General features: G+C 42.6%; 1 protein-coding gene across 2 annotated transcripts in view; it reads right to left on the minus strand.

The window, feature by feature from the left end:
- zfr (zinc finger RNA binding protein) overlaps positions 1-23,719 on the minus strand; it is a 41,405-nt gene that overhangs the window by 12,760 nt on the left and 4,926 nt on the right. For both annotated transcript variants that reach the window (XR_013972955.1, XM_080893322.1), the window contains exons 4-15: positions 22,143-22,281; positions 15,019-15,237; positions 14,384-14,619; positions 10,815-11,018; positions 10,206-10,518; positions 4,043-4,233; positions 3,841-3,960; positions 3,114-3,259; positions 2,391-2,556; positions 1,602-1,804; positions 749-899; positions 46-187 (exon numbers count right to left, since the gene is read on the minus strand). Coding sequence is in view for 1 of the 2 variants with exons in the window: in XM_080893322.1 (XP_080749448.1) it covers positions 46-187; positions 749-899; positions 1,602-1,804; positions 2,391-2,556; positions 3,114-3,259; positions 3,841-3,960; positions 4,043-4,233; positions 10,206-10,518; positions 10,815-11,018; positions 14,384-14,619; positions 15,019-15,237; positions 22,143-22,281 (2,230 nt within the window). In the remaining variant the exon portion in view is untranslated. The remainder of the gene's footprint in view (positions 1-45; positions 188-748; positions 900-1,601; positions 1,805-2,390; positions 2,557-3,113; positions 3,260-3,840; positions 3,961-4,042; positions 4,234-10,205; positions 10,519-10,814; positions 11,019-14,383; positions 14,620-15,018; positions 15,238-22,142; positions 22,282-23,719) is intronic.

A 23,719-nucleotide genomic window follows, 5' to 3' on the forward strand; every position in this document is an offset into this window, starting at 1 on the left:
TAAATATCAAAAAAAGAAAGCGAAAGGCTGTCTTGGGTTTCCAACCTCCATCCCGGCCATTTTCCTCTCTGATGACGGGTGAAGTCAGCGTGATTGTCACTTGCATCTTTGGCTCGGTACAGGACGTCAGAATGATGGCTGCTTCCTGGACAGACCCTTTGACTTCATATTTCTCTGATGTTACCATCTGGAGGAGAACATTTTTTAAAAAGTGAAAATCAATTCATTTCCAAAAGAAATAACTTGAGGGGCGTACGTAGTCAGCTCAGTGGACACTTTCATATGTACAGTTAAACCCTGTGATGGTTAAGAAGGTAAACCAGCTTCATAGCGGTGAGGTTACTCTGCATCGCAGCCCCAGTCTGTGTGTGCGTACGGTAACTCTGTAATATGCAGCAAGAAAATCAGAGCTTCTTCATCCCTGAAAGCTGCTGAACCCCTCCAGTTTATACCCTCATTCAGTTCATGAGGACCCCTCAGGAAGTCTCCTGTGGGGCACAAAAATACTGGAACTGGTGCAAGTACACAACAGGTCACATGACAGGCTGCCGTATCAATACTCTCATCTAACATTACTCTGAGGCATATTCACAAGTAAATATTTAGGCAATCTGAAGAAAGAAGTTGGTCTTCATAAAAACAGCAGTTTGTATGCCTTGTGTCCGAACTGAGGCGGGTGATCTAAGTGGGGTGTCTGTCAAAGCTGCCACTAAAGAACAAGTGTGGGGTGACATGGTGAAGATATTACTGTTAGCTGTTTGGGGAGGTGCTCCACGATGGAGGTGAGGAGGCTCTTTGTGGGCTTCTCAGAGCAGAGCAGGACGAGATTGACATTCTTGTCCCCACGGAGCAGCAAGCCTTTGGCCAGGACACCAACCCTCATCACTCCCTTCAGGGCTCTGGGAAATGAGCAAAGCACAACAGCAACTATTAGACTTGAAATCCCCCTAAGTCAGCGAGTTTTCCTGCCTCAGGAGAGCCATGTCACTACATCAGTTTTTCTTTGGACACGAGAGTCAAACCTTGGAGTAAGTGGTTCTCAGCATAATCTTACACCCCCTCCTTCCCCAGGAGCACCGACTGCACTGTGTCAGTTGTTTTGCCTTTTTATTGTCACTACACACACGTACAGTGAGATTCAGAGCATCTCCGACCCAGCGCACACATGTGGGACAAGACGGGGGCACAGCTCTGCAGCACTACATACATGTGAACAGCACCACCTCAATGTGCCTTGGGTTGTTATAGCAACGCAGCTGGAAGTAGGTACTAAGTAGGAGAAGGTACTAAAAATAGTGGCAATGGCCACCTAGTAGATGCACCCACAGTATGAATATCAAAACCCTGCATCACTGTGTGCTCAGCTTATCACACATTTCAACTTGACCTCTAACCTCAAGGTTACTACAACCTAACCGCACACCCTAAAAGAGCCGGGCTGAGTACGTACCAGTGGTAAAGGGCTATTGGATCTGCCAAACAGAAATGATCTGAACTTCGGCACTGGCTCCTGACCGACCTTGAAACTGTCTCGGTGGGTTAGGGGCTTCATCAAAGACTGTTCTACTACTAAAACTAAAGATTGTCATCCACCCACAGACCTGTCTTTTGCTGGTTCTTTCTTCTCTTTGTCTTCTTCTTTGGTCTTGTCCTGGTCTGTAATTATGTCAGACACCAGTTTGAGAGCACGTTCTGTAATTGACACAATTTTCTGGATGGACTGAAGCTCATCTTCTGAGGGGTAGATGGCTGCATGCTTGGTCATAACGTAGCGGTCATCTGAGGAGTCGGGCCGGCGTGGAGGCTGTAAGATGGAACAGTTCAAACAGGTTTAGGTTTTATTAAATGACATGCCAGCGCTAAGATCAAAAAGCTTAAACAGGTATAAAAAAAACAGACTTTCAAATGATACATTTCACCTCTTAAAAGCCAAACCAAGAAAAAAACCGCGTTATTTTTTAACAATAACTGTCAATTGCATTTTTTGTTAATTCAAACAAGAGATGGCCATCGTAGTCAAACTCCGAATACACAACGAGATAGGAGAAAAGCTAAGTTCTTGGAGCCTTCACTGCAAAAGCCATAAATCTTCCTCAAATGTTCGTTAGTGCAACAGAACCGCAGGCAGCAGAGGGGTCCACAGTTCCTAGAACTATATCCTAAAGATCAGCCAGGCTCTTGTTTCCTTTTGTTCACTGCTAAGTCCAGCATGCTCATCGTTTTCAGTGATGGGCTCAGACTTTGTTAGTTGTTCCCTGTACATGACTAAAGACTGGGGGACAGAGCTTTCAGTCTGTGGCACCGTCAACCATAAGCTCTGTTGAGAGCTTATTTATTTTACAACTACTCTATTAGTGTCTTATTACAAAAACCCCAAAGACATCTCCTACCACAGGCCCCTGAGGCTGCAGGCCGGGCATGCCAGGGCGGACTCCGAGTAGACCAGGAGGGCCCGGAGGCCCTTGTGGATATCCTCCATCTGGCATACGACGCCGCTCATCCCAATGGTGCTGTTCCTCCTCCATGCGTCTCCAGTACATGTCTTCTTCATAACGCCTGAAAATGTAAACCAGAACTGGTCTCACTCAAATATTTTATCTGTCTGCTTCTTGCACCATGTAGAAACGTTTCACTGCTCCTGGGAAAAAAGCATGTATCATCTGTTGTACTTTATAGAAGGAAAATGGGGCGATCGTGGCTCAAAAGTTGGGTGTTCGTCTTGTAATCGGAAGGTTGCCGGTTCGAGCCCCGGCTCGGACAGTCTCGGTCATTGTGTCCTTGGGCAAGACACTTCACCTACTGCCGGTGGTCAGAGGGGCCGATGGCGCGATATGGCAGCCTCGCCTCTGTCAGTCTGCCCCAGGGCAGCTGTGGATACACCTGTAGCTGCCTCCACCAGTGTGTGAATGTGAGAGTGAATGAACAGTGGCATTGTAAAGCGCTTTGAGGGGTCCCAAAAAGTGCTATATAAATGCAATTATTATTATTAAAATGTAACAACCAATTACGCAAACAGACATAATATTACAGCCCATAGGTGACCTTTTGATAAGGCACTGGTGCATACATGACTCCACCATCTCCACCCACTAATAACAAGATCATAGCCATACCTCATCTCCATTCTCCAGCGCTCCTCCTCTTCTCTTCTTCTCCAATACTCTTCTTTCTGCATCTGCTTTCTCATCTTCTCCTCCTGGATCTTTCTGGCTCGAATGCTGGGTTTGACTTCTACTTGGAGGTCTGGGTTTACCTTTTTCTACAAAACAAAAACTGCAATCAAGAACTCGACTGGTTATAAACGTAAGGCTAAGCAGCTGTGCCCCCCGCTGACCATATGCCACGAGGGACGACATCATGATGATGATACTGTAACAAAGTGCTGTGAGATACAGTTTAAAATTAGTTGTCTGCCAAGTTGTCTTTTGTGTGGACAACAATGGTTCCATCCTTGAGAGAGGCTCTGAAAAGCATCGAGTACAACGGGGCACGACCAGAGGAGCGTGTGCGACGTGACAAAGCAGGGCATGCAGTCTGAGCGTCTGTCTAAGGGGAGTGAAGTAAATAAAGTACAGTGTGTGGCAGGAAAATGTGCCCTGTCGTCACAGAGGAGAAGCTGCTACAGTCTGGCTGAATGAAAGTAAAAAATAACAAAGTGACTTCTTGCACAACACTGTATGTGAAGATAGGTGAGTTTAGCTCAGTTCACCTGTGCAGTGCTCAAACACACAGACTGGATAAGGGGACGGCTTTCCCTCATGTGTATGATAGGAACACGTGTTATCAAAAGAGCATTTCCTGCTGTCAGCTGTTAATTTGGGGAAGTGCTTGAAGACTAACCTTGTACTGCAGGCGATGCCGGCGACCTTTTAGATGCATCTCCTTTGCATTTGGATCATTGAAACTACATTCACACAACTTGCAATGGAAGCGAATGACTTTGCCTTCATCGTTGCGGACCTGGAAAAGAAAGCAACACATTACACTCCAAGTTTGAATTCCTGCATTGTTCCCAAGTATGTCCCAGTTTGTTCAAACTCACTTCTTCAACATAGTCATGGCCAACAGGCTGAACATCACTCTGCAGTACAGCAAGGGATGATGTGGAAAGATCTGGAATGTCACTCTTGGGTTCCTGGGACCCTGAAGAGGCTGCGACAGGCTTAGAGGCCTCGACTTTGGCCTCTGCCCTGGAATCTTCCATCTTCACTGTGGTCTGTAATTTGTTCCCACCTGCATGTCACCAATGACGCGTATTTAATCATCATAAAACCTAGAAAGTGAAGTACAGTCACAGAACAACTACACAGCTCGTGTGTTTAGTGGATTACAAAGGAAAGGTATGCTTTTGATGCTCACCTCTGTACCTTTAAACTGTTTATCAAAGGAAACGTGTGATTTCTTACTCAAGCCCAACATTAGCCAGGCATTTTATTAAGATGCCAATCTTTAGATTATTGAATGTGGTGGAGGGACAAGCCTGAAAACCTGCTCCTATGTATTTAGAATGGATTAATTGACCAGTCTGAACCTATTAACCACGTGATGTGTCATGTGATGCGTTGCACTGAGCAGATGTGAGTTTATGAGCTCTGCACTGGCCAGCTGTAAAATATTAGTATTTTAGCTCATTTTGCCAACAAATTGCCTCGAATGTTTATATAATGTCTTTAGACGAGTTTTTTGCACACCTTCGATTCAAGCAGAGAGAGAGAAATATGCAAACGAGGAGTCAAAGCGAAAACTAGCAGTGACATAGCAGCCAGCAATAGCCCCGAAAATGAGACCATGTGCGACGCTGAGGATTTGTTATTTGTGTTGGGGAGGGTTGAGGTTTCCAGGCTTTGTGTTCAGGTTTTGCTGGGAACCAGTGTTCTTGTTTTATGCTCAATTATTTTGGTCGATAGGTTCAGACTGGTCAAATGCAGATTTGGTTAAATATGTAACAACACAAAATATATATTACTCTTCTTATATGTCAGATAAGTACTTGGAATGTTAAAGGGTCCAACAATGTGGTGAAAAAAAGTCAAGTCTAAATTGTCTGAAGAAAGATTTGATTCACGTTGCTTTTTTGCAAGAAACCCATCTGACAGATGATGAACACAAATACTGTAGAGAATGGGTTGGTCAAATTTTTTTTCATCCTACTCCACAAATAAAAGGGGGTTTATTACCCTTATACACAAAAACCTTCCCTTCACTGCTACAGCCACTCACAAGGACAATGAAGGAAGATATATTTTGGTTAAAGGGATGTTGCATGGGGAAACTGTTCTTCTAGATAATATATATGCGCCGAATGCACAGGATGATGAGTTTTACACGGTATTATTTAGTCAATTAGAGGTCATGGACTGTGCTAATATAATATTAGCGGGTGACTTTAACTGTGTTTTATGCCCAAAAATGGATCAACTTCCCCCACAATCTACTTTGACAAAAAATTCCAAAGCCCTTTGGCAAATTGTAAATGAGCTTGACCTTATGGGCATCTGGCGACACTATAATCCATTATCTAAAGAGTACACTTTCCACTCTAACCCTCACTTGTCAGCATCTCGTATAGATTATATTTTTATGTCCAAGTATCAGTCAGTTGGTTCAGCAGGTAAAGATTGGTCATATAGGTCTCTCTGACCACACTCCTAACCATTCAACCCATGAGGCATATTGAGCGCCCCATGTCTTGGAAGATGAGCACACTGTCCCTTTTGGATGAGAAATGTATACATTTCATAACAGAGCAAACAACATTATTTTTTAGAAATAATGCTATAGAGCAGCGGTCCCCAACCCCCGGGCCTTGGACCGGTACCGGGCCGTGAGTCTAGAGGCTCAGGTGTGAAATGTATAGTTTTCAGGGTTTTTTGTTATCGTTTTTATCGTTAACTCTGTTTTCCTGGGTCTTTTCACGTGTGTTATGAATAAATATTTTTTTCGGTACCGGTACTAGTTTTATTTTGTTGTATTTATCCTCTTGTATTTAAAGGCCGGTCCGTGAAAATATTGTCGGGCATAAACCGGTCCGTGGCGCAAAAAAGATTGGGACCGCTGCTATAGAGGAGATAGACCCGAGAACCTCATGGGATAGTTATGAAGCTTACATGAGAGGGATGATTATTTCATACAAAAGTCATAAAAGAAAACAACGATTAACAAGGCAGTTAGAGATCGAGAATAATATAAAAAAGCTGGAGAAACAATATTATGTAACAAAATCAGCTGAAACATTAAGTGAGCTTAAAATTGCTAGGACATCTTTGCGTAATTTGATAATGCGAAAGGCTGAAAGAGACGTCCTTTTTGCCAGACGACGGCTTTTTGAATCAGCTAATAAGCCTAATGTGTGATGTGAATGGTGAAAGGCAAGTAGGAAACCGTCAGATTAATGAGTGCTTTAGAGAATTCTACACAAATTTATACCAGTCTGAGATGGACATAACAAGGCTTAACTCGACTTAGTATTCCCTCAGCTCTCTGAAGATCACGTCAGCCTGCTGGAGTCACCCATAACACTGATGGAGGTGGATAAAGCTATATCTGCACTGCAGTCAGGGAAACGTCCTGGGGCAGATGACTTCCCAGTAGAATTTAAGGTAATGAAAGTGAAGTTAAATAGTTTATTATTAAGGGTTTTTAATAAAGCACTTGAAGAATCGAAACTCCCAGAATCTATGTACCAGGCTAATATAACATTGATAGCTAAAAAAGATAAAAACCCGGAGTCATGCTCATCTTACAGGCCTATGAGCCTTCTTGGTGTTGATAATAAGATACTTTCAAAGATACTGGCTCTTAGGCTAGAAAAGGTAATGTGCTCTATTGTGCATGCTGACCAGACAGGTTTCATTAAGGGGAGGAATTCTTATAACAATACTCGACGCCTATTTAATATTATTCATTTTATAAATTTTTATCAAATGCCTGGGGTTGTTGTTTCTATGGATGCCGAAAACGCATTTGGTAGAATTGAATGGGATTTGAGTTTGGAAAAAACTTTCTGGGGTGGATCAAAATTATATACAAATACCAACAGCATCTGTGTTAACTAACAGCTTGCTATCCTCCCCAGTTACATTGAGCAGAGGTACAGCCCAAGGTAGCCCATTGTCACCACTATTATTTGCTTTGGCCATTGAGCCTCTGACCATTAGACAAAATCCAAGTGTTCATGGAGTTAAAATTGGGGATAAACAACCTGAAATTCTGCTCTATGCAGACGATATTCTTCTGACATTGACTGACCCTGCCAACTCTCTACCTGTTCTTACCAGGTGTATCAAGGACTTTGGTCTTATATCTGGATGTAAAGTAAATTTTGATAAATCTGTTGTAATGACTGTGTAGTGGAGGGGACCTTTTCACTGGGCACCATCAGGTTTTGTATATTTGGGAGCTGACAAGATGGAGGTCACTTCCGATATCATTTCTGGGAAGAATAAATCTCATTAAGATGGTAATCCTACCCAAAATATTATATCCCACAGGCATGTTGTTTGCAATTTTGAAATCAGAAGACATTAAAGTAATAATAAGGCTGGTGGATTTCATTTGGGCAGGAAGAAAACCCAAAATTAAATTGGAGACACTACAGTTACCGAAAGATCTGGGCGGGTGGGGAGTGCCAAACATTAAATTAAATTATGTTCTTTCAATACTAGGGCTGTGTGATATGATCAAAATCTCATATCCCGATATAAGACATCTATCGTCCCGATAACGATATAAATCACAAAAATGTAACATTTTCTGTAAATTCTGTGAATCTCGACTTGCGTGAAGTGTTTCCAGCTGGGCGTCATGTAGCTGGAGTCGAGTGTTTTAACCGATGCATGAAACTACACATTTTTAGACATAAGTTGTAACGGCGCCGTTTTCTTTGTGCGTATTTATTACACGGCGTGCTGCGGGGAAAAGCCTGTTCTAACGTTTGAGTCTAAGGTTTATTTTTTAGCACCTGGCGGCTCTTTTTTACTTCTCATCCGTAAATAATCTGCATCTTTCACGTGATTCAGTTTATTTTGAAAAGTCTCAGCAGGATCTTGAGCTTTATTGTGAAAGGTTTATGTGGAACATAAACAAGCAGACGCGCGATGGTGTTACCGTCGTTGTTGCTAACGACAACGCATAAAAACAGGCGCTTGTCCGTCCGTAGTGTGGTTATATTAAATATAAGAGAAAGAGAGAACTTGAAATTAATATAGCCACTACAGTGACATCAGAACGATGAACAAATATTGCTGTAAACAGTTTATTTTGCGACACCACGAAACAAACGATAGCGTAAAATGAAACGACAGATGTTTTTATATCGTCATCCGATACATATCATTATATCGAACAGCCCTACTCAATACAAGCGAGGTTTCTTTCTTCCTGGATACATGAACATTCTGGGCTGCCACGGCTAAATATTGAGGAAGTATTATGTAAACCATCCTCACCTGTTAGCTTTCTAGGGAAACGCCTAAATGACTTACCTCACGTAATAAAGCATAACCCACTATAATGCTATGTGGACGTGGGGAAAACTGAGAAAACTTTTTAACAGTAGTCATCCGTTTAATATTTTGTCAATGCTTATAAATAATCCAGACCTTCTGACATAGTGTTGAGCTTTGTGGGATGGCATAAAGTAGGTGTAAAGAGGTTTTATGACCTCTTTAAACATGGTGAGTTTAAATCATTTGAATCCCTGAAGTCCCAGTATTCTGTGTCAAAGACTGAGTTTTATAAGTATTCGCAATTGAGACAATATGTGTTAAAAAATGCTAAATCATTACAAATCTCAACAGCCTCTTCTCGGTTGGAGAAGTTTCTTCTGGATAAAAGGGAGCATAAACATTTTGTATCAAAGTTTGATTCAGAGATTTATGCCCTAATTGTGGATAAATTGGCATGGTTGAGAAAATCTTGGGGGACGTTGCTTAAATGTGAAATAGATATACAGGCATGGGACAAAATCCTGCTCCTTCCATCTAAAATCTCTGTTTGTAACCGATTTAAAGAACTGCAGCACAAAATTTTGCACAATGTGTATATTTCTCTGTATATTTATAGTAAGTATAATATGGGAACATCTCCAAATTGTCTCCAGCGTAAGGCCGGAGTGGGCACTAGATTTCATTGCTTGTGGGAATGTGCTATTATTCAGTCACTTTGGAAAGAGGTCTGCGCCAATATTAGTACAGCCATTGGTCATCAGGTGACAGAAAACCCATTAATGTGTTTATTGGGATATATTCCTGTCTCACTGGTACAACATGAGCATGTAATTCAGTCACTGTTAATGTTGGCCAGGAAAAGCATTATGTTGAGATGGGAGGGGGCTGAGCCTCCCTCCATTCCTCTATGGAAGTCGCTCATCATTGATGTTATGACTCTGATCAGGCCGGGACATCATATTGATGGGAGCTCCCGAATGTTTGTGGACAAATGGAAGAAACCACTGGAAACACTGGGAGCAACCTGTAAACTGGATTCTAATGGACAACAATTATGGACATAATTTATCACAAGTTCTCTGTGGACTCTGGAGAATGTGTAATATTCTAGTGCTGTGCAGTGTTACTATCTTGGATGTGAACCAGTCTTGTATTTGTTGGAAAAAAAAGTTAAATAAAAGTTTAAAAAAAGAAAAAAAAGAGAAAGGATTAATTCTATCTTTATGAGACACGGTTACTGTCATTGTTTTTCTGTTAAATAACCTAAAAAATGACTGCCTGCAGCTTAACTTCAGTAATCCCTCCCCTATCAATCACAACCCAATCCTACAACACTGCCTAAAGTCCTGCCATTAATTCATGTTTGGATTATGAATATGATCAAGTTGAACTGCTTGTTCCACCCGCTTCAAAACAAACAACAACAAAAGCTGCACCAGAGGACATGATCCACACTTCCTGCCAGTAAGTCAGTGCGAGTGAAATACAGCAGGGTGGTATTTATTTTAAATCATCAAGTAACAAAAGGTAAAAGCTTCACATCTCCTGCTCTGGTATTCAGACTGTTACTACCAACATTTTCAGACCCAACTTCAGTTTCTCTGCTTTTAATCAAAAGCCACACTTCCCGTTTCCCTCCAATCATCAGGAAAGCTCGTCACAAATAAAGCAGGATTGTTTTAAGCAGAACTATTCACATTTTTCATGAACAGGTGCAAATGAGACCAAAGAGCATTGCTGTTAAAAAAACTTACTAACCTACAAAGTTGATCTTGGGGGTGTTGACTTTTTTCCCCACTGAAGCAGCACTGGCAGCAGAAAGGCTGTTGGCTTGGGGGCTCTTAACACCTGCCACACCGCTGCTAACCAGGTTAATGGGCCTCAGGTAGGAGGAGCTGGAGGCAGGAGAGGAGGAGGTAGCCACACATGGAGAGCTGGTGGTACTGGAACTGCTGAAAGTAGCCAGTGTGGTCTTGCTTGGAGCAGCTGTCGTGGTGGATGATGTCTGAGTAACCATACTGGGCTCAGTGGATGGAATGGGCTTACCGAGTTTGGTGTGGAGTTTTACAACCTAGAAAAGAGAAACGAGTGCACAGACGCTTTCTGATTATTCTACATACAGCAGACACTAGAACAGATTCCTGTGTAGAGCCAGGTTTGCTTGAGCACTGACAATCATCGTGGACAGAAAGTATAGGCTGCCTCTTCAAATGACTGCTGTGTTTCATTCTTTGTTGTAACAATGCTAAATCTTACACCACTGCAAAGCCTGCTTCCTTCCCCTGAGTGGTGCTACGTTTGTTCATCTGTGGGTTTAGCAGCAGAGTGTGTGGGCTGTGAAAGACACAGTGGGAATGTGAATCATACCTTTTGGTGCTTGGCTCCACGAATATGGGCAGCATAGGCGTCAGCACCAGTACATGAAACATCACAAAGTTCACATCGGAGCTGGTTCTGAGCATTGCGGGCCAGTGCTCCTCCACCGCTACCACTGCTACTGCTGCTCTGAGAAACCTTCAATGCCGCTTCCTTCTTTTTGTGCTTCTGGCCTTCAAGGTGCTCCTTGTAAGTCTTATGCAGTCAGAATTGGAGGGACACACAGATTATTCATGAGACAAAACACTAATCAACATTCCCACAAGCGACTGCATAAATGTTTTATAAATGTTGCTCTTCGTCAACTGAAGTTGTAGATTCACAGAAACGTCCTCGATCATTCTTGTTATGGTTCACGGTTTTTTCCCTCCTCAGGACACATTACCATGTCAGTCCACCCAACTCTGATAAACTCCCCATCAAAGAATGGCTTTCTGTTTTTTGAGGGATTTGTAGAAAATCTCAAAGCTGGTCTTAACTGCTCCATCCCTGAAGCTTTGCTAGCAAACGTCTGATGTCTGAACCTGCTCTGCAACAGGCAGCTTCTTGTGTTTAGGCCGGTGATTCCTCAACACAGCAGTCTGCTCACTGCAAACTGAGCACATGGCTTTAACTCTGACTTCAGTACATAATACTTCCATGTCCACTAATAACCATAAAACAATTAAATATCTTATGATTGACTGTGAAAAGCATTGAACTTAACCCTGTGTGTTCATTAGTTATCAGTAAATTAACCCAAGCATCATATCCATACACACCATATTTAGCCTAACATTCATTGTCGTCAGTCTTTACTAAGTCGAATGGGAGGCGGAGCCTTCAGCTTACAGGCCCCTCTGCTGTCTGGATTCAGGACACATACACCATCTCTACTTTGGAGACAAATTTCTCTCCATAGCTTTGAGCCTAATCTTCAAAGGGTTGCAAACGTGTACGATGTGCTCCACAAGCATAAAATAAAATTTACAAATGTGTGCAATGATTTGTGTGTAACTGTTGATGTCCCACACGTGTGCGGCCTCTAGACTAATCCACACAAATACGAAGCAATCTGACCACACGTAAAACTATTTTACAAACGCGTACATCCAAACCTGAATAAATACTGATCGTTTACGCACAGTGTATTAAGTTCAGCTCCTGAATCTGATAATATTACCCTCCAAAACCCTTTCTTTGCACACAGATGTCTCAAACTACACGCAACTTCTCTCTCGCTCGCTCACAAAGCCTTCCATACGTGTGGACGAATCACCCGATAGGTCACGCCATACGGGTTTGTGGCAGGTTTAAAGCTTCGCACAGGTCCACTAATGTAGGCTGCTTTCAAGTCCCAGTGTAAACGTAGGACATCAGGGCTTCCACTGTATGCCTGCGTTTGTTTTTCTAAATGATCATCACAGTTAATAACCGCTTTACTAGAAACCATCGGTTTACCACACACAGACAGTGGCGCGAATGTTCGGGATTATTTGTTTGAACAGTAATGGTAGACCACCAAGACCTGGATGACCACTGACATGTTTGGGATCATTTATTATGCCGACATTAATAATAATAATGGATTGGATTTATATAGCGCTTTTCAAGGCACCCAAAGCGCTTTACAATGCCACTATTCATTCACTCTCACATTCACACACTGGTGGAGGCAGCTACAGTTGTAGCCACAGCTGCCCTGGGGCAGACTGACAGAAGCGAGGCTGCCATATCGCGCCATCGGCCCCTCTGGCCAACACCAGTAGGCGGTAGGGTAAAGTGTCTTGCCCAAGGAATCAGGACAGAGAGCCCGGGATCGAACCGGCGATCTTCCGGTTAGATGCGCTTCCCAACCCCCTGAGCCACGGTCGCTGTTATTAGAGAGTGCTAAGATTAACATTAAAGTGTTATTCCACCGTACCTGAATCAAATATCTGTTTATTTGAAATATATAACTTAACATACACTCACTCCAGTGGATGATCCACAGTACGACCATGCTGTCCCCTCTGTCTGCAGCTGAGCACTGGCTGAATTTCCCCAGCATGTAAGAGCACATTATTTAACCCATGCATGAACCTTTAGAGGCTGGTGTATCGGCTCTGTGATGGATAAATCACCTCTTCTAGTTTTGAAAAAAATAAAACAAACAAAGCTTTACACTGGGACCTGAAAGCAGCCTACCCGTGTGGATCTGTGAGAAGCTGCAGCATTAAATTAGTCTCAGACATCCCAGGGAAAGGCTCCTTCTCTCAGGAATATGAGGGGGGGTTGCTTCACTGGTGAAAGCACCACAAGGTATAAAATCTTAAGCCTGACTCTGCTAAAGGAAACAAGGCTGTAAATCTCTCTTCACGCAAGCCTGACCGGAGGGCGGGTTGCCATGGTAACAGGAGTGCTGCCTGCAGAAGGGTCATCTCCACAGAGGTGCAGAAGAAGAAACGTGAGCTGGTATCAGACTCAGTTTCTGTGAGTCACAATAAGAGTGTTCCCTGTGTGCGTGTGGTGCTCTGTGATCGTTTGGCTGTCCTGAGTGAGCAAACAGACACAGCAGCCGTTTTTAACTCACAGCTTTAACTGCTTAGCACATTTATGCACTTTCAGTTCAAAAATGAACCCAACAGCATGCGATGTGATCTGTGTCCACACGTATTTAAGGAGGTTTGACATCTGTGTGCACAGAAAGGTCTCTGCAAGGTAACATGATCAGATTCGTGAGGTGAACCTAATAAATTGTGCAGAAACAATCAGTACTTCTTCAGATTTGCATTGATTTGTAAAACAGTTTTACATTTGGTCAACCTGCTTTATATTTGTGTGTGTGGATTGAAGTACGACTCCTCAAAAGTTACACACAAAACACTGCACACATTTGTGAGTCTTCGTTTATGCTTGTTGAGCACATCATATGCATCTGCAGCTCTTCCACAGTGTCTGTGGCTACCTCCTCCTACGTCCACACTAGCGTTTCAGTCCTGTTCACAGAGGTGTGCGTCCACATTGAAAAGACCGAAAACACTTATGTTCCAGTACTGCGCATGCGTGAAACAAGATTCCTGCTTCATTTCTGTCTGCCGTTTATTTACTTTCCGGCTCTTTGAAACGTTGCGGCAAAATGTCGAGGAAATGCACCAAGTTTTTTAAATGGACTCACAATGAGGTGGAGTTGTTGCTGCGAGTAACACAAAAGTACAAAGTTGTATAAGCCAGTGAGAATTAAAGAATTTGAAGAAAAGCTCTCTGGAGCATGTACAAACTGATATTAATCTTTAATTATTTTAAAAAATTATTTTAAAAAGCAACAAAGTTACCACTCACTGATGAGTTGATCAAAGAGTGTCTGGTAGCTGAAAAGGAACAAACTGCATGACGCATCATTTACATTTGAATCCCACAGACCTCGTACAGGGCACACAGACAAGCTGATGAGCTGCATGGCATATATGTATTATCTTTGCATGGTTGAAAGACTTGCTGGCCAACATTAGGCACTCCATAGAAAACAAGTGGAGATATCACAAGACATTTTACATTTAAACATGACTGTTAGATATCCATGCACTCAGCGGTGAACTCACCTGTGGGCCAGCACAGCTGATCTTACACACATCACAATAGTGTATCTGAGGAGGTTTGGGGGGCTGTTTGGGCCTCAGCTGTTTACTCTGAAAGGGGGGCTTCTTAGTAAAGGTGTTGCCTGTCCATGCTGCAGTTGCAGCTACAGCTGCCACTGCCTGCTTCTGCTGCTGTTGCTGCTGGTAGTAACTGGAGGCTGCTGAGTAAACTGCAGCTTCATAGCCAGAGTATGAGGTTCCTGAAAAACATCCAAACCTACTTACTGCTGCTCTGTTTGTCAACTTCTCAAAAGGTTCTCAGAAAAAAAACATTTATTTACACAATGAGACCATATTCAACATTTCTAGTCAACATGTCACAGAATCAGACGAAAGGTCTCAAAGCTATGCTAACAGAGCTAAGGCGCTGTAGCTGTCCTCTGAGGTAAACACAGCATGACTAGCATCAAAAAAATGTTAGACATATTGTTTACCATTGTTATTGCCGCTCTCATACAGCTAAAAACAAACACATAGTCATTTGTTATCCAGAACACAACTGATCGGCTGCATTACGATTCACCTTCATGTTACTCACGAACTACAGTAAAAAAGTTGTTCCTGGAGCAGTGCTTTTGTGATAACGTCTCACAGCTTACCAGAGTATGTAACAGCATTAGTGCTGTATGTTGGGCTTTGGGAGTAAGACGGGACAACAGAGGCTGCAGCAGCCACGGGCTGGACAGTAGATGTCACTGGGTAGATGGAGAACGTTGAAGAGGCTGGACTAGGAGCAGCTGGCTTTATCACAGTCACCTGTCGAGTCTGCTGGCTCTGGGTGTATGATGTCACCCCCTGGCTGTAGACCGGTTTGGGGGCTAGAAAACACAGAAAAGGATACAAAATTTCAAAGTTCTGCTTGGTCACGTTGTGCTGTACTGCCACAAACGATATTTTGATAGTCGACTAGTCACAGATTATTTTTGCGATTAGTCGAGTAATCAGATCATCATCCATTGGACGTAAAACGTTCAGCTTATCGCACCAGCATCTGCTCTTATATAACTATCATTAGCTTACAGCTTTAAGTGTTTCAGGTCTGTGCCAACTAAAAATAAAGACAAGATGATAGTTTATTAAATTTTAATGACATTTGCAGATTGTTTCAGTGAAGTTTAATAAACTCCTTGCTATCTAAAATATAACAGGACATCGGAGTAAATTCTGGAGCATCTCACACTTCTGATAATCAGCTGTCTGCTTGAAGTTTATTCAGCTGTGTAAAAACTATAACTTTAATCTCAGCCAAACCGATTTACTCAGGAACAAATAAAACACTGAAAAAAGCCAAACAATAACATTTCAAGTTATCTGAGTGACTTATATATATCATGGTAAATGGTAAATGGCCTGTATTTATATCATGTTTAACCTGAGTAGCGAAAGACGGCGGTGGGTGTGTTATTCTTACTCCGAATCTGAATAAGTACGCGGGACCACTGTGTGCGGTAAGACCAACTCTTTACTCACTGTATTACCATCTCCCGGCATAATTACACAATCAAACAATGAACACATACTGCCCATACAACAAATGTACCAGAGACAATTATGAATACACCACAGTGGGTTTGAAAACGATTTGCCGGGAGTCTAGTGAGCCTTGCCCCCGGCTAGCTATCGAGCTGGTGGGTAACAGACGTCTCCGAAAACGTCGGAGCGCTTTTTTTTTTTCTTTTTTTTTTTTATTCTTTATTTCTAAAATATTACTTCACGATGGTGATTACAGGCATTAATCAACAAAATTTACAAGGGAAAAACAAAGCAAAACGAAAGAGGGGAAAAAAAAAAAAAAAAAAAAAAAAAAAAAAGAGTAAAAAAAGAAAAAACAGTCGGGAGTGACCAGTTAGCTAGGTTGGTGGTTTCAAGCTTTGAAAAGAAGATTCGGTTTATGGGTATTGGCATATAGGACCCACTTATCCCAACACAAATGGAACCAACCCACCCCGTCATTGACATGAGCTGTTACTTCCTCCATCCTATAAATCTCTAGCGTAATTTCCCACCATAATGACAAGGTCGGTATATCTTGCGAGGACCATTTCTTAGTTATACTTTTCTTACTTGCAACAAGTAAAGCTCTTAACAGACATGTATCATTTTTAGACCAGTTCCGCGGTATACAACCAAAAAAAGATTGTCTTCATGTCCAAAGAGAATGTACAGTCAAAAATGCCTTGTAATGTACCATGAATGTCTTTCCAGTAAGTCCGTAGCACAGGACAGTCCCACATAATATGGGTGTGATGTGCTCGTTGGTGTCCACAGTTTCTCCAACACACAGGAGGATTCCCATCATAATGAGCCTTTTGACACGGAGAAATAAAGAACCTTATCAAAGACTTCCATCCGAATTCCCTCCAGCTGTTGGAGGAAGTACTCCTCCATTGCCGTTCCCATATCTGAGTCCATTCATCCCTTGAAATACACATCCCTCCCTCCTTTTCCCATAACATCTTCACATAATCAGTTGAGTGGGGAAGCTTATTTATAAGAAAATTATACCAAAAGGAAATGAGCCTTGTATCGACATCCCCACTGTATGCCTGTCTAAACAAAGTTACCAGTTCCACATTAGTGTTTGACATCACACCGATTGTTGTCTTTATATAATGTCTTATTTGCAGGTATCGATAAAAATCCTGTTTTTCTAGATTGTATTTCTGTTTCAGTGTGTCAAAACTAATAAAGTTCCCATCCTTAATCAGACTATCGAATGTAGATAACCCTTTAGCAGACCAACTTTTAAAACGTGAGTCCAGTTTATTCGGGACAAAGTCAGAGTCATATGCATACCATTTAAATAAAGCCAAATCCTGTTCCAGTTTAAATTCTTTCACGACTTTTCTCCATATATTAAGTGTGCACGACACCCAGGGGTTGCAAACCTTGTCAATACATTTTCGAATGTTCGAATCCATCAAGACAGCTTGTATTGGAGAGGAAAACATGTTCTCCTCAATAGTCTTCCAGTGTGCTTGGTAGCTTGTATCACACCAATTGACCACAGTCACAAACCAAGAACATATGTAACTGCACAAACGTGTAACATAACTGATGCCTAGTTCTGAGTTTTATGTAATAAATAATGCAAAAGTATTGGGCTGTTCACATGAGCAGCCCGAAAATAATTTTTTAGTGACGGCAACCCCCATCCTCCCGCCTTCTTATGTAGTTGTAAAGTTTTAAAACAAACCCTCAGCCGCTTCCCCCCCCATATAAACCGCGATATTATTTTATCCCATTCATTGAAACGGCATAAATATAATATTCTTGGCAAAATATTCATTTTAATAGATTCAATTCGTGAGTGTAGAGAAAGAGAGGGGATCATGTTCCATCGTCTAATATCACCCACTATTCTCCTTTGTAGGGAACCAAAATTCTCCTCAAATAGTTTAGTTAAATCCTTGGGAATAACAACTCCTAAATATTTCAATGATTGTGCTTGCCAACTCATTGGATATTGAACAACCAAGTGAGCAGGAGGGCTATAGTTATAACTGAGAATTTGAGTATTAGACATATTAATTTTATAGCCAGAGAGTTTCCCAAATTTTTGGCATAAATTCATCAACAAAGGCAGGGAGGGAGGGGCAGCACGGTGGCACGGTGGTTAGCACTGTTGCCGCACAGCAAGAAGGTCCTGAGTTCAATTCCACCATCAGGCCGGGGTCTTTCTGTGTGGAGTTTGCATGTTCTCCCCGTGTTTGCGTGGGTTCTCTCCGGGTACTCCGGCTTCCTCCCACCGTCCAAAGACATGCAGCTTGTGGGGATAGGTTAATTGATTAATCCAAATTGTCACTAGGTGTGAATGTGAGTGTGAATGGTTGTCTGTCTCTGTGTGTTAGCCCTGCGACAGACTGGCGACCTGTCCAGGGTGTACCCCGCCTTTCGCCCTATGACAGCTGGGATAGGCTCCAGTGCCCCCCGCGACCCTGAAAAAGGATAAGCGGAAGCGAATGGATGGATGGAGGCAGGGAGTTAGTGGGCTGATCTAGGTATATCAATATGTCATCCGCATAGCAAGCAAGCTTGTGTTCCTGTCCCACAATGGTAATCCCCTTAATATCTTTATTTTGTCTAATTGATTGTGCCAAAGGTTCTAAATACAAAGCAAACAGAAGCGGGGACCAAGCACAGCCTTGTTTATTTCCTCTCTGCAGAACAAAGCTGTTTGAGAGACCCATTAACTTTAATTCTTGCGGTGGGGTTAGTATATAATGCCCTCACCGTATCAACAATTCCCTTATGTAAGCCGAATTTATCCAAGACTTTGTATAGAAAGTCCCAATTTACGGAGTCGAAGGCTTTTTCTGCATCAATACTCATAAGCATGGCTGTACTCTTAGATGTCTGTATCTGATGTATTACATGAAGAGTTCTACGTATATTATCCTGGGTCTGTCGTCGTCTTATGAACCCCGTTTGGTCATTACTAATCAGGTCGGGTAAAAATTCTTCCATTCTCCTGGCCATTATCGAAGTAAACAGTCTATAATCTATGTTAAGGACAGAAATGGGTCTATATGAGCCACACTCCATTTTGTCTTTCCCTTCACGTCGGAGCGCTTTTGAAAGTATGTGGTGTCCTGATAAACTGAGCAGATATTTGAGGTTTACACAGCTACATTCTTGCCTGAAAATATGTTAAACGTTTATTTTGTGACCCAGAAAGAATAATAAGAGTAATATTAAAACTAACTAGCTGCCGCCATTGTTGGAAACTGAGCAGGGCCGCGCTATGAATTCTGGGATAGGTTGGGCCACGAAGTATGCACCCGACCCATCCTTCAAACCTGGGGAAATAAAGGACGCATTTGTGGGCCGCATTATTTGGAGTCTTGGAATTTGGACAGTCTTCCTCGTGTCGCTGTAACGTAATCGGCCTACAAATGCGGGCACAGGAGGATGCGGTTCCTGAATTTGGACACAGCTACGATAACGGACACTGCTGCTTCTTCTTCTTCTTCGGGGTTTAACGGCAGCTGGCATCCTTGTACATGCAGTGCTGCCATCTTCTGTTTCAGTCCGTTATTACACTCTTAAATCCTACTACTTATTCCTGCGTCTTTTGGGATCTTACAAAGCTTCAAACGACGCGCTGACTATTAAAATAGTCGCCGCGACGTAATCGTGACTAGTCGACTAACCCTGCTTCTGAGCCACATAGTTAGCCTCCAATTTATAATATGTTTCAATATATGGGGCAGGGATAGCTCAGTAGGTAGAGTGGTTGCCCCATGATTGGAAGGTCTGGGTTTCGAATCCACTGAACGGCTACCCAGAGGTTCCCCTGAGCAAGATACCGTCCCTACACACTGCTCCCCATGCGCTTGATTAGTGGCTGCCCACTGCTTCACTGAGTTAATGGGTTAAATGCAGAGAGCATAATTTCCCCACGGGGATCAATTAGCTATACATTATTATTAAATGAAGGAAAAAAAAAAAAAGTTCACAAGTAGCAGAACAGAGTGTTTCGTGGTGGGGTTAGGCATTAATAGCAGCAGTTATTTCACATTCCCTGCTGTTGTACATCGTAGAGTGACAGCAGCTGAAAGCATGTCTTTCACGCATTGTGGCTGCAGCAGCCCGTCACTGAAGGAGCTGCTTAAGGCCGTCAGGCTGAGATGCATGGGGTGGCCACCGTTCTCCTGTCACCGACTACCTCACTGGGTCAACAGGTCGTCCAAGAACAGCGCTGGCCTTCTTGATCAGTGTGTTCAGTTTATTCCTCTCCCAGCAGAGATACGGCTGACCAACACAAACACAGTCATAGGAGCTCCCACTGCACTCCATAGGAGCCGAGGCTCCATTGCAGATACAACCTGCTGTGTCTTTACCTGTAGTGTATCATTAGTCCAGCCTACTGGTCGGACGAGTCAGAGATCATGGCTGTCAGGGGAACATCTACAGGCTGCTTAAGCCCCAGAATGCTGCCTTCAGCACTGGTAACACAACCAGTGTGAGAGCAGCAAAGGGTGTCATCACCGTGTGTTCCTTCTACTGTGGTGCCATTCAAAGCATCTTAACAAACTGGTGGAAACTCCCCCGCCTCCAGATCAGGAACCACGCTGTGTTTAGTAAAGATAGCTCTCCCACCAACACACGAAGCAGTCAGCATTACAGTGGCCTCCACCCATCCCTCACACAGCTTCCCTCAGGGACAAGATGAAACACCACCCTGTGCCTCCTCCACCCGACTAAGAACCAGCAACAGTTCCAGGCCAACTCACTCCCACACAAACACAAAGCAACCACTCCACACTGCATTGCTCCTGTGATTTCTATATATCCAGTCTTACACCTTTTCTTTATTAGCACTGTAAAGGACACACTCCAATAAATTACATTTACACTGTAACCATTCTTGTATAATTAATATTTGACCAATTAATACCAATTTTTTAGTTCTCCAACAGGCCTGTTATTCACAGCTCACATCTTTGCTTCCCACACAGTGACAATATATCAGCACAGTCCCATATGTAAGGCAGTAATAACAATAAATCTGACGTTGACTTCCCTCCCTGGGTAGGACACTTGACACTGTGATGTCGTTTCTGGTTAAGGAGTGGGTTAATAGAAGGAATACAACAGTTGTAGCCTCTTTCCTGGACACATCGGTGGGTGGGTGCAGTCAACGCACAAGGCTGACAGACACTGAATTTGCAGTGTACTGTGTGGTAACCAGTCAACTTACAATTCATTCTCTGGTGACAGTGTGACCTTCATGGCAGGCCTTGCATAGACAAACCACATTCTGCATGGCTTCATTGTAAAGAGTCAGCACTCTAAGGTGTGTAGTCTAGTCCCATCACTCACTGTAAACATTTGGCTCATTAGGAAATTCATTATAATTTAAAATTATGTTAGGAGTGTATTTGGGGGAATTTTTAACCATTCTTCCAGAAGTGCATTTGTGAGATCACACACACTGTTAGATGCCAAGGCCTGGCTCACACTCCAATTTATCCCAAAGTTGTTCTGTTGGGTTGAGGTCAGGACTCAGACCAGTCAAGCTCGTCCATGTTTTATGGACTTTGCCTCGGGCACTGGTTCACAGTGATGCTGGCATCCTCTCAACCCTCTGATTTTACGTGGCCCATCACTTTGTGTCACAGTTTGTGTGGTTCCCATTCATTTCCAGAGGGAAAGAGGAAAATTCCCAACTAGACTTTCTGCACAGGTGCATCCCATCACTGTACCATGCAGGAACTCACTGAGAGCGACCCAGTCTTTCACAAATGTTTGTAGAAGCAGTCTGGAAGCCTAGTTGCTTTATTCTGTACACATGTGGCCATTGAATTACTTTGCATACCTGAATTCAATTATTTGGATGGATGAGTGAATACTTCTAACAACATAGTGTGTAAAGAGTTTCAAAGTTTTAGAAGTTCAAATTCTTTTTACTTGTATAGCACCAATTCTTAACGGTCACTTCAATGCCCTTTATAACGTCCTGCAATAATAAAGAAAAAGCCCAATAAGCAGCTCATCCCCTATGAGCAAACACTTGGTGACAGTGGAAAGGAAAACAGGAAGAAATCTCCTGCAGATCCAGACTGGGGGAGGTCAGGCCATCTCCCAGGTGGGGGTGAGGGGAAACAGAAGATCAAGTAGGGACAAAGTTTCTTGGTAGTAAAATAAGCAAGTAATCAAAATGATTACAAATCAATGCATTTGGTAGTAATGGGGTAGAAAAATGTGTATTTGAGTGTACCTGTCTGGTAGTAGGTATCTGCCACACTGGGTTGTGGCTGTGCAGCAGCAACAGCCGCTGTTGCAGTGGGTTGTTGGTAATACTGCTTACTGTCGTAAGCTACAGCTGGAGCCGTCGACCGGACGTAGGAGTAGGAATCCTGCAAAATGATCAGAGTCTCAGACATCGTTGTTCATGCCACTGTTTCAGTCTATATTTCAATGCACGTCTGAGAAAAGAATCAACTCCAAACTTCTACTGGAGGTCTACTGTGTTTCTTATCATAATACTTTACTAACAAATACTGAACCACAACTTTAAGTCTCACATCAATGATAAAACTGTCTGCTCTTAAACAGGACATGAAACATCAACTAAGTGTCATTTACACCATGGACAGGTCATCAGCCTTTCACAGCTGAGGGGTAAAAAGCAGTCTACAAGTGTTGGTTTTCCTATTAGCCCCTAGTTGCAGCAGAGTTTTATGTTTAAAAGCAACAAGGGGCAGATTGGCCACCTTCACTCTGTCTTTGGTTCTTCGTCATTGGCAGCTGCTCTGAAGTGGGAGGTTCCAGCAGTTCGCCGTAACACAGAGCTGTGTGGAGGTGTTTCATTCAGGTGCACGAGTGGTTTACTGGACTACATCCAATGAAGACTTCTTTTATTTTTCCCAAATATTTTCCAGATATGTGACCAAGAACCACATGACATCCATTTGTCCTAAACACGGCAGTTATGCATGACAATGACTGTGATAGACTCAAGTGATTAAGGCCCAGTCACACAGGCCTGGAGACAGGGCTGCAGCCACCAGTCATGGGGGCAAAATAAGTACTCATGACAGCTTTCAAATGGTTGCTTGAGGTTCATGGCAGTGCCTGGGAAAATTAGTCCTGTAGCCCCTATCACACAGGCTAATCCCTGGGGATACCATACTGGACACAATACAGCCACCGGTTCCTAGGAACCGGTGGCTGTATTATGTTTTAGAATAAAATGGTCCTCTCAGAATTCACTCAATTCCACAGCGACGTCCCAACATAATTTCATTATGAAGATACCTAAAACTTTATAACATTTTAAAACTGAACAAGGCAATGTTGATACATTTGAATAAAGTAAGATATATACTCTTGCCTCAATGGCAAATTAACAAGATCTCTAAATGTTCACTAGATAATTGATAACAACGGCCCGTGATTTTAGCTGTAATGTTTGAAGACGTTACACAGTTAAAAGCTTGAGTTTGAGCTTTTTGATGTCAACATTGTATTTGGTTTTTAATCTCCTTCCACATACTTTTAAAATATTTCTGTATACGATACCCACACATCTTTGATCGCTATAAGCAGTAATTAATTATTAATAAACAGAAAATTACATTTTAACTTTGCATTATTCTTATAGACTACATTCACAGTAAGAGCAAAAACTGTGACAATAACCACAACACTTCATTTTGTTAAACTTTATTGTCATTACTATTAGATTTTGTACAGAACCGCAGAGGTTTAAGGTCCAGAAAGAACGAATGCAGCTCAAGTCCGGTTTCTGGAGCCCTACTGCTGAAAGAAGAAGAAATATTAATACAAACATGT

This window comes from Rhamphochromis sp. 'chilingali' (genome assembly GCF_963969265.1).
Source record: "Rhamphochromis sp. 'chilingali' genome assembly, chromosome: 10".
Lineage (NCBI taxonomy): Eukaryota > Metazoa > Chordata > Actinopteri > Cichliformes > Cichlidae > Rhamphochromis > Rhamphochromis sp. 'chilingali'.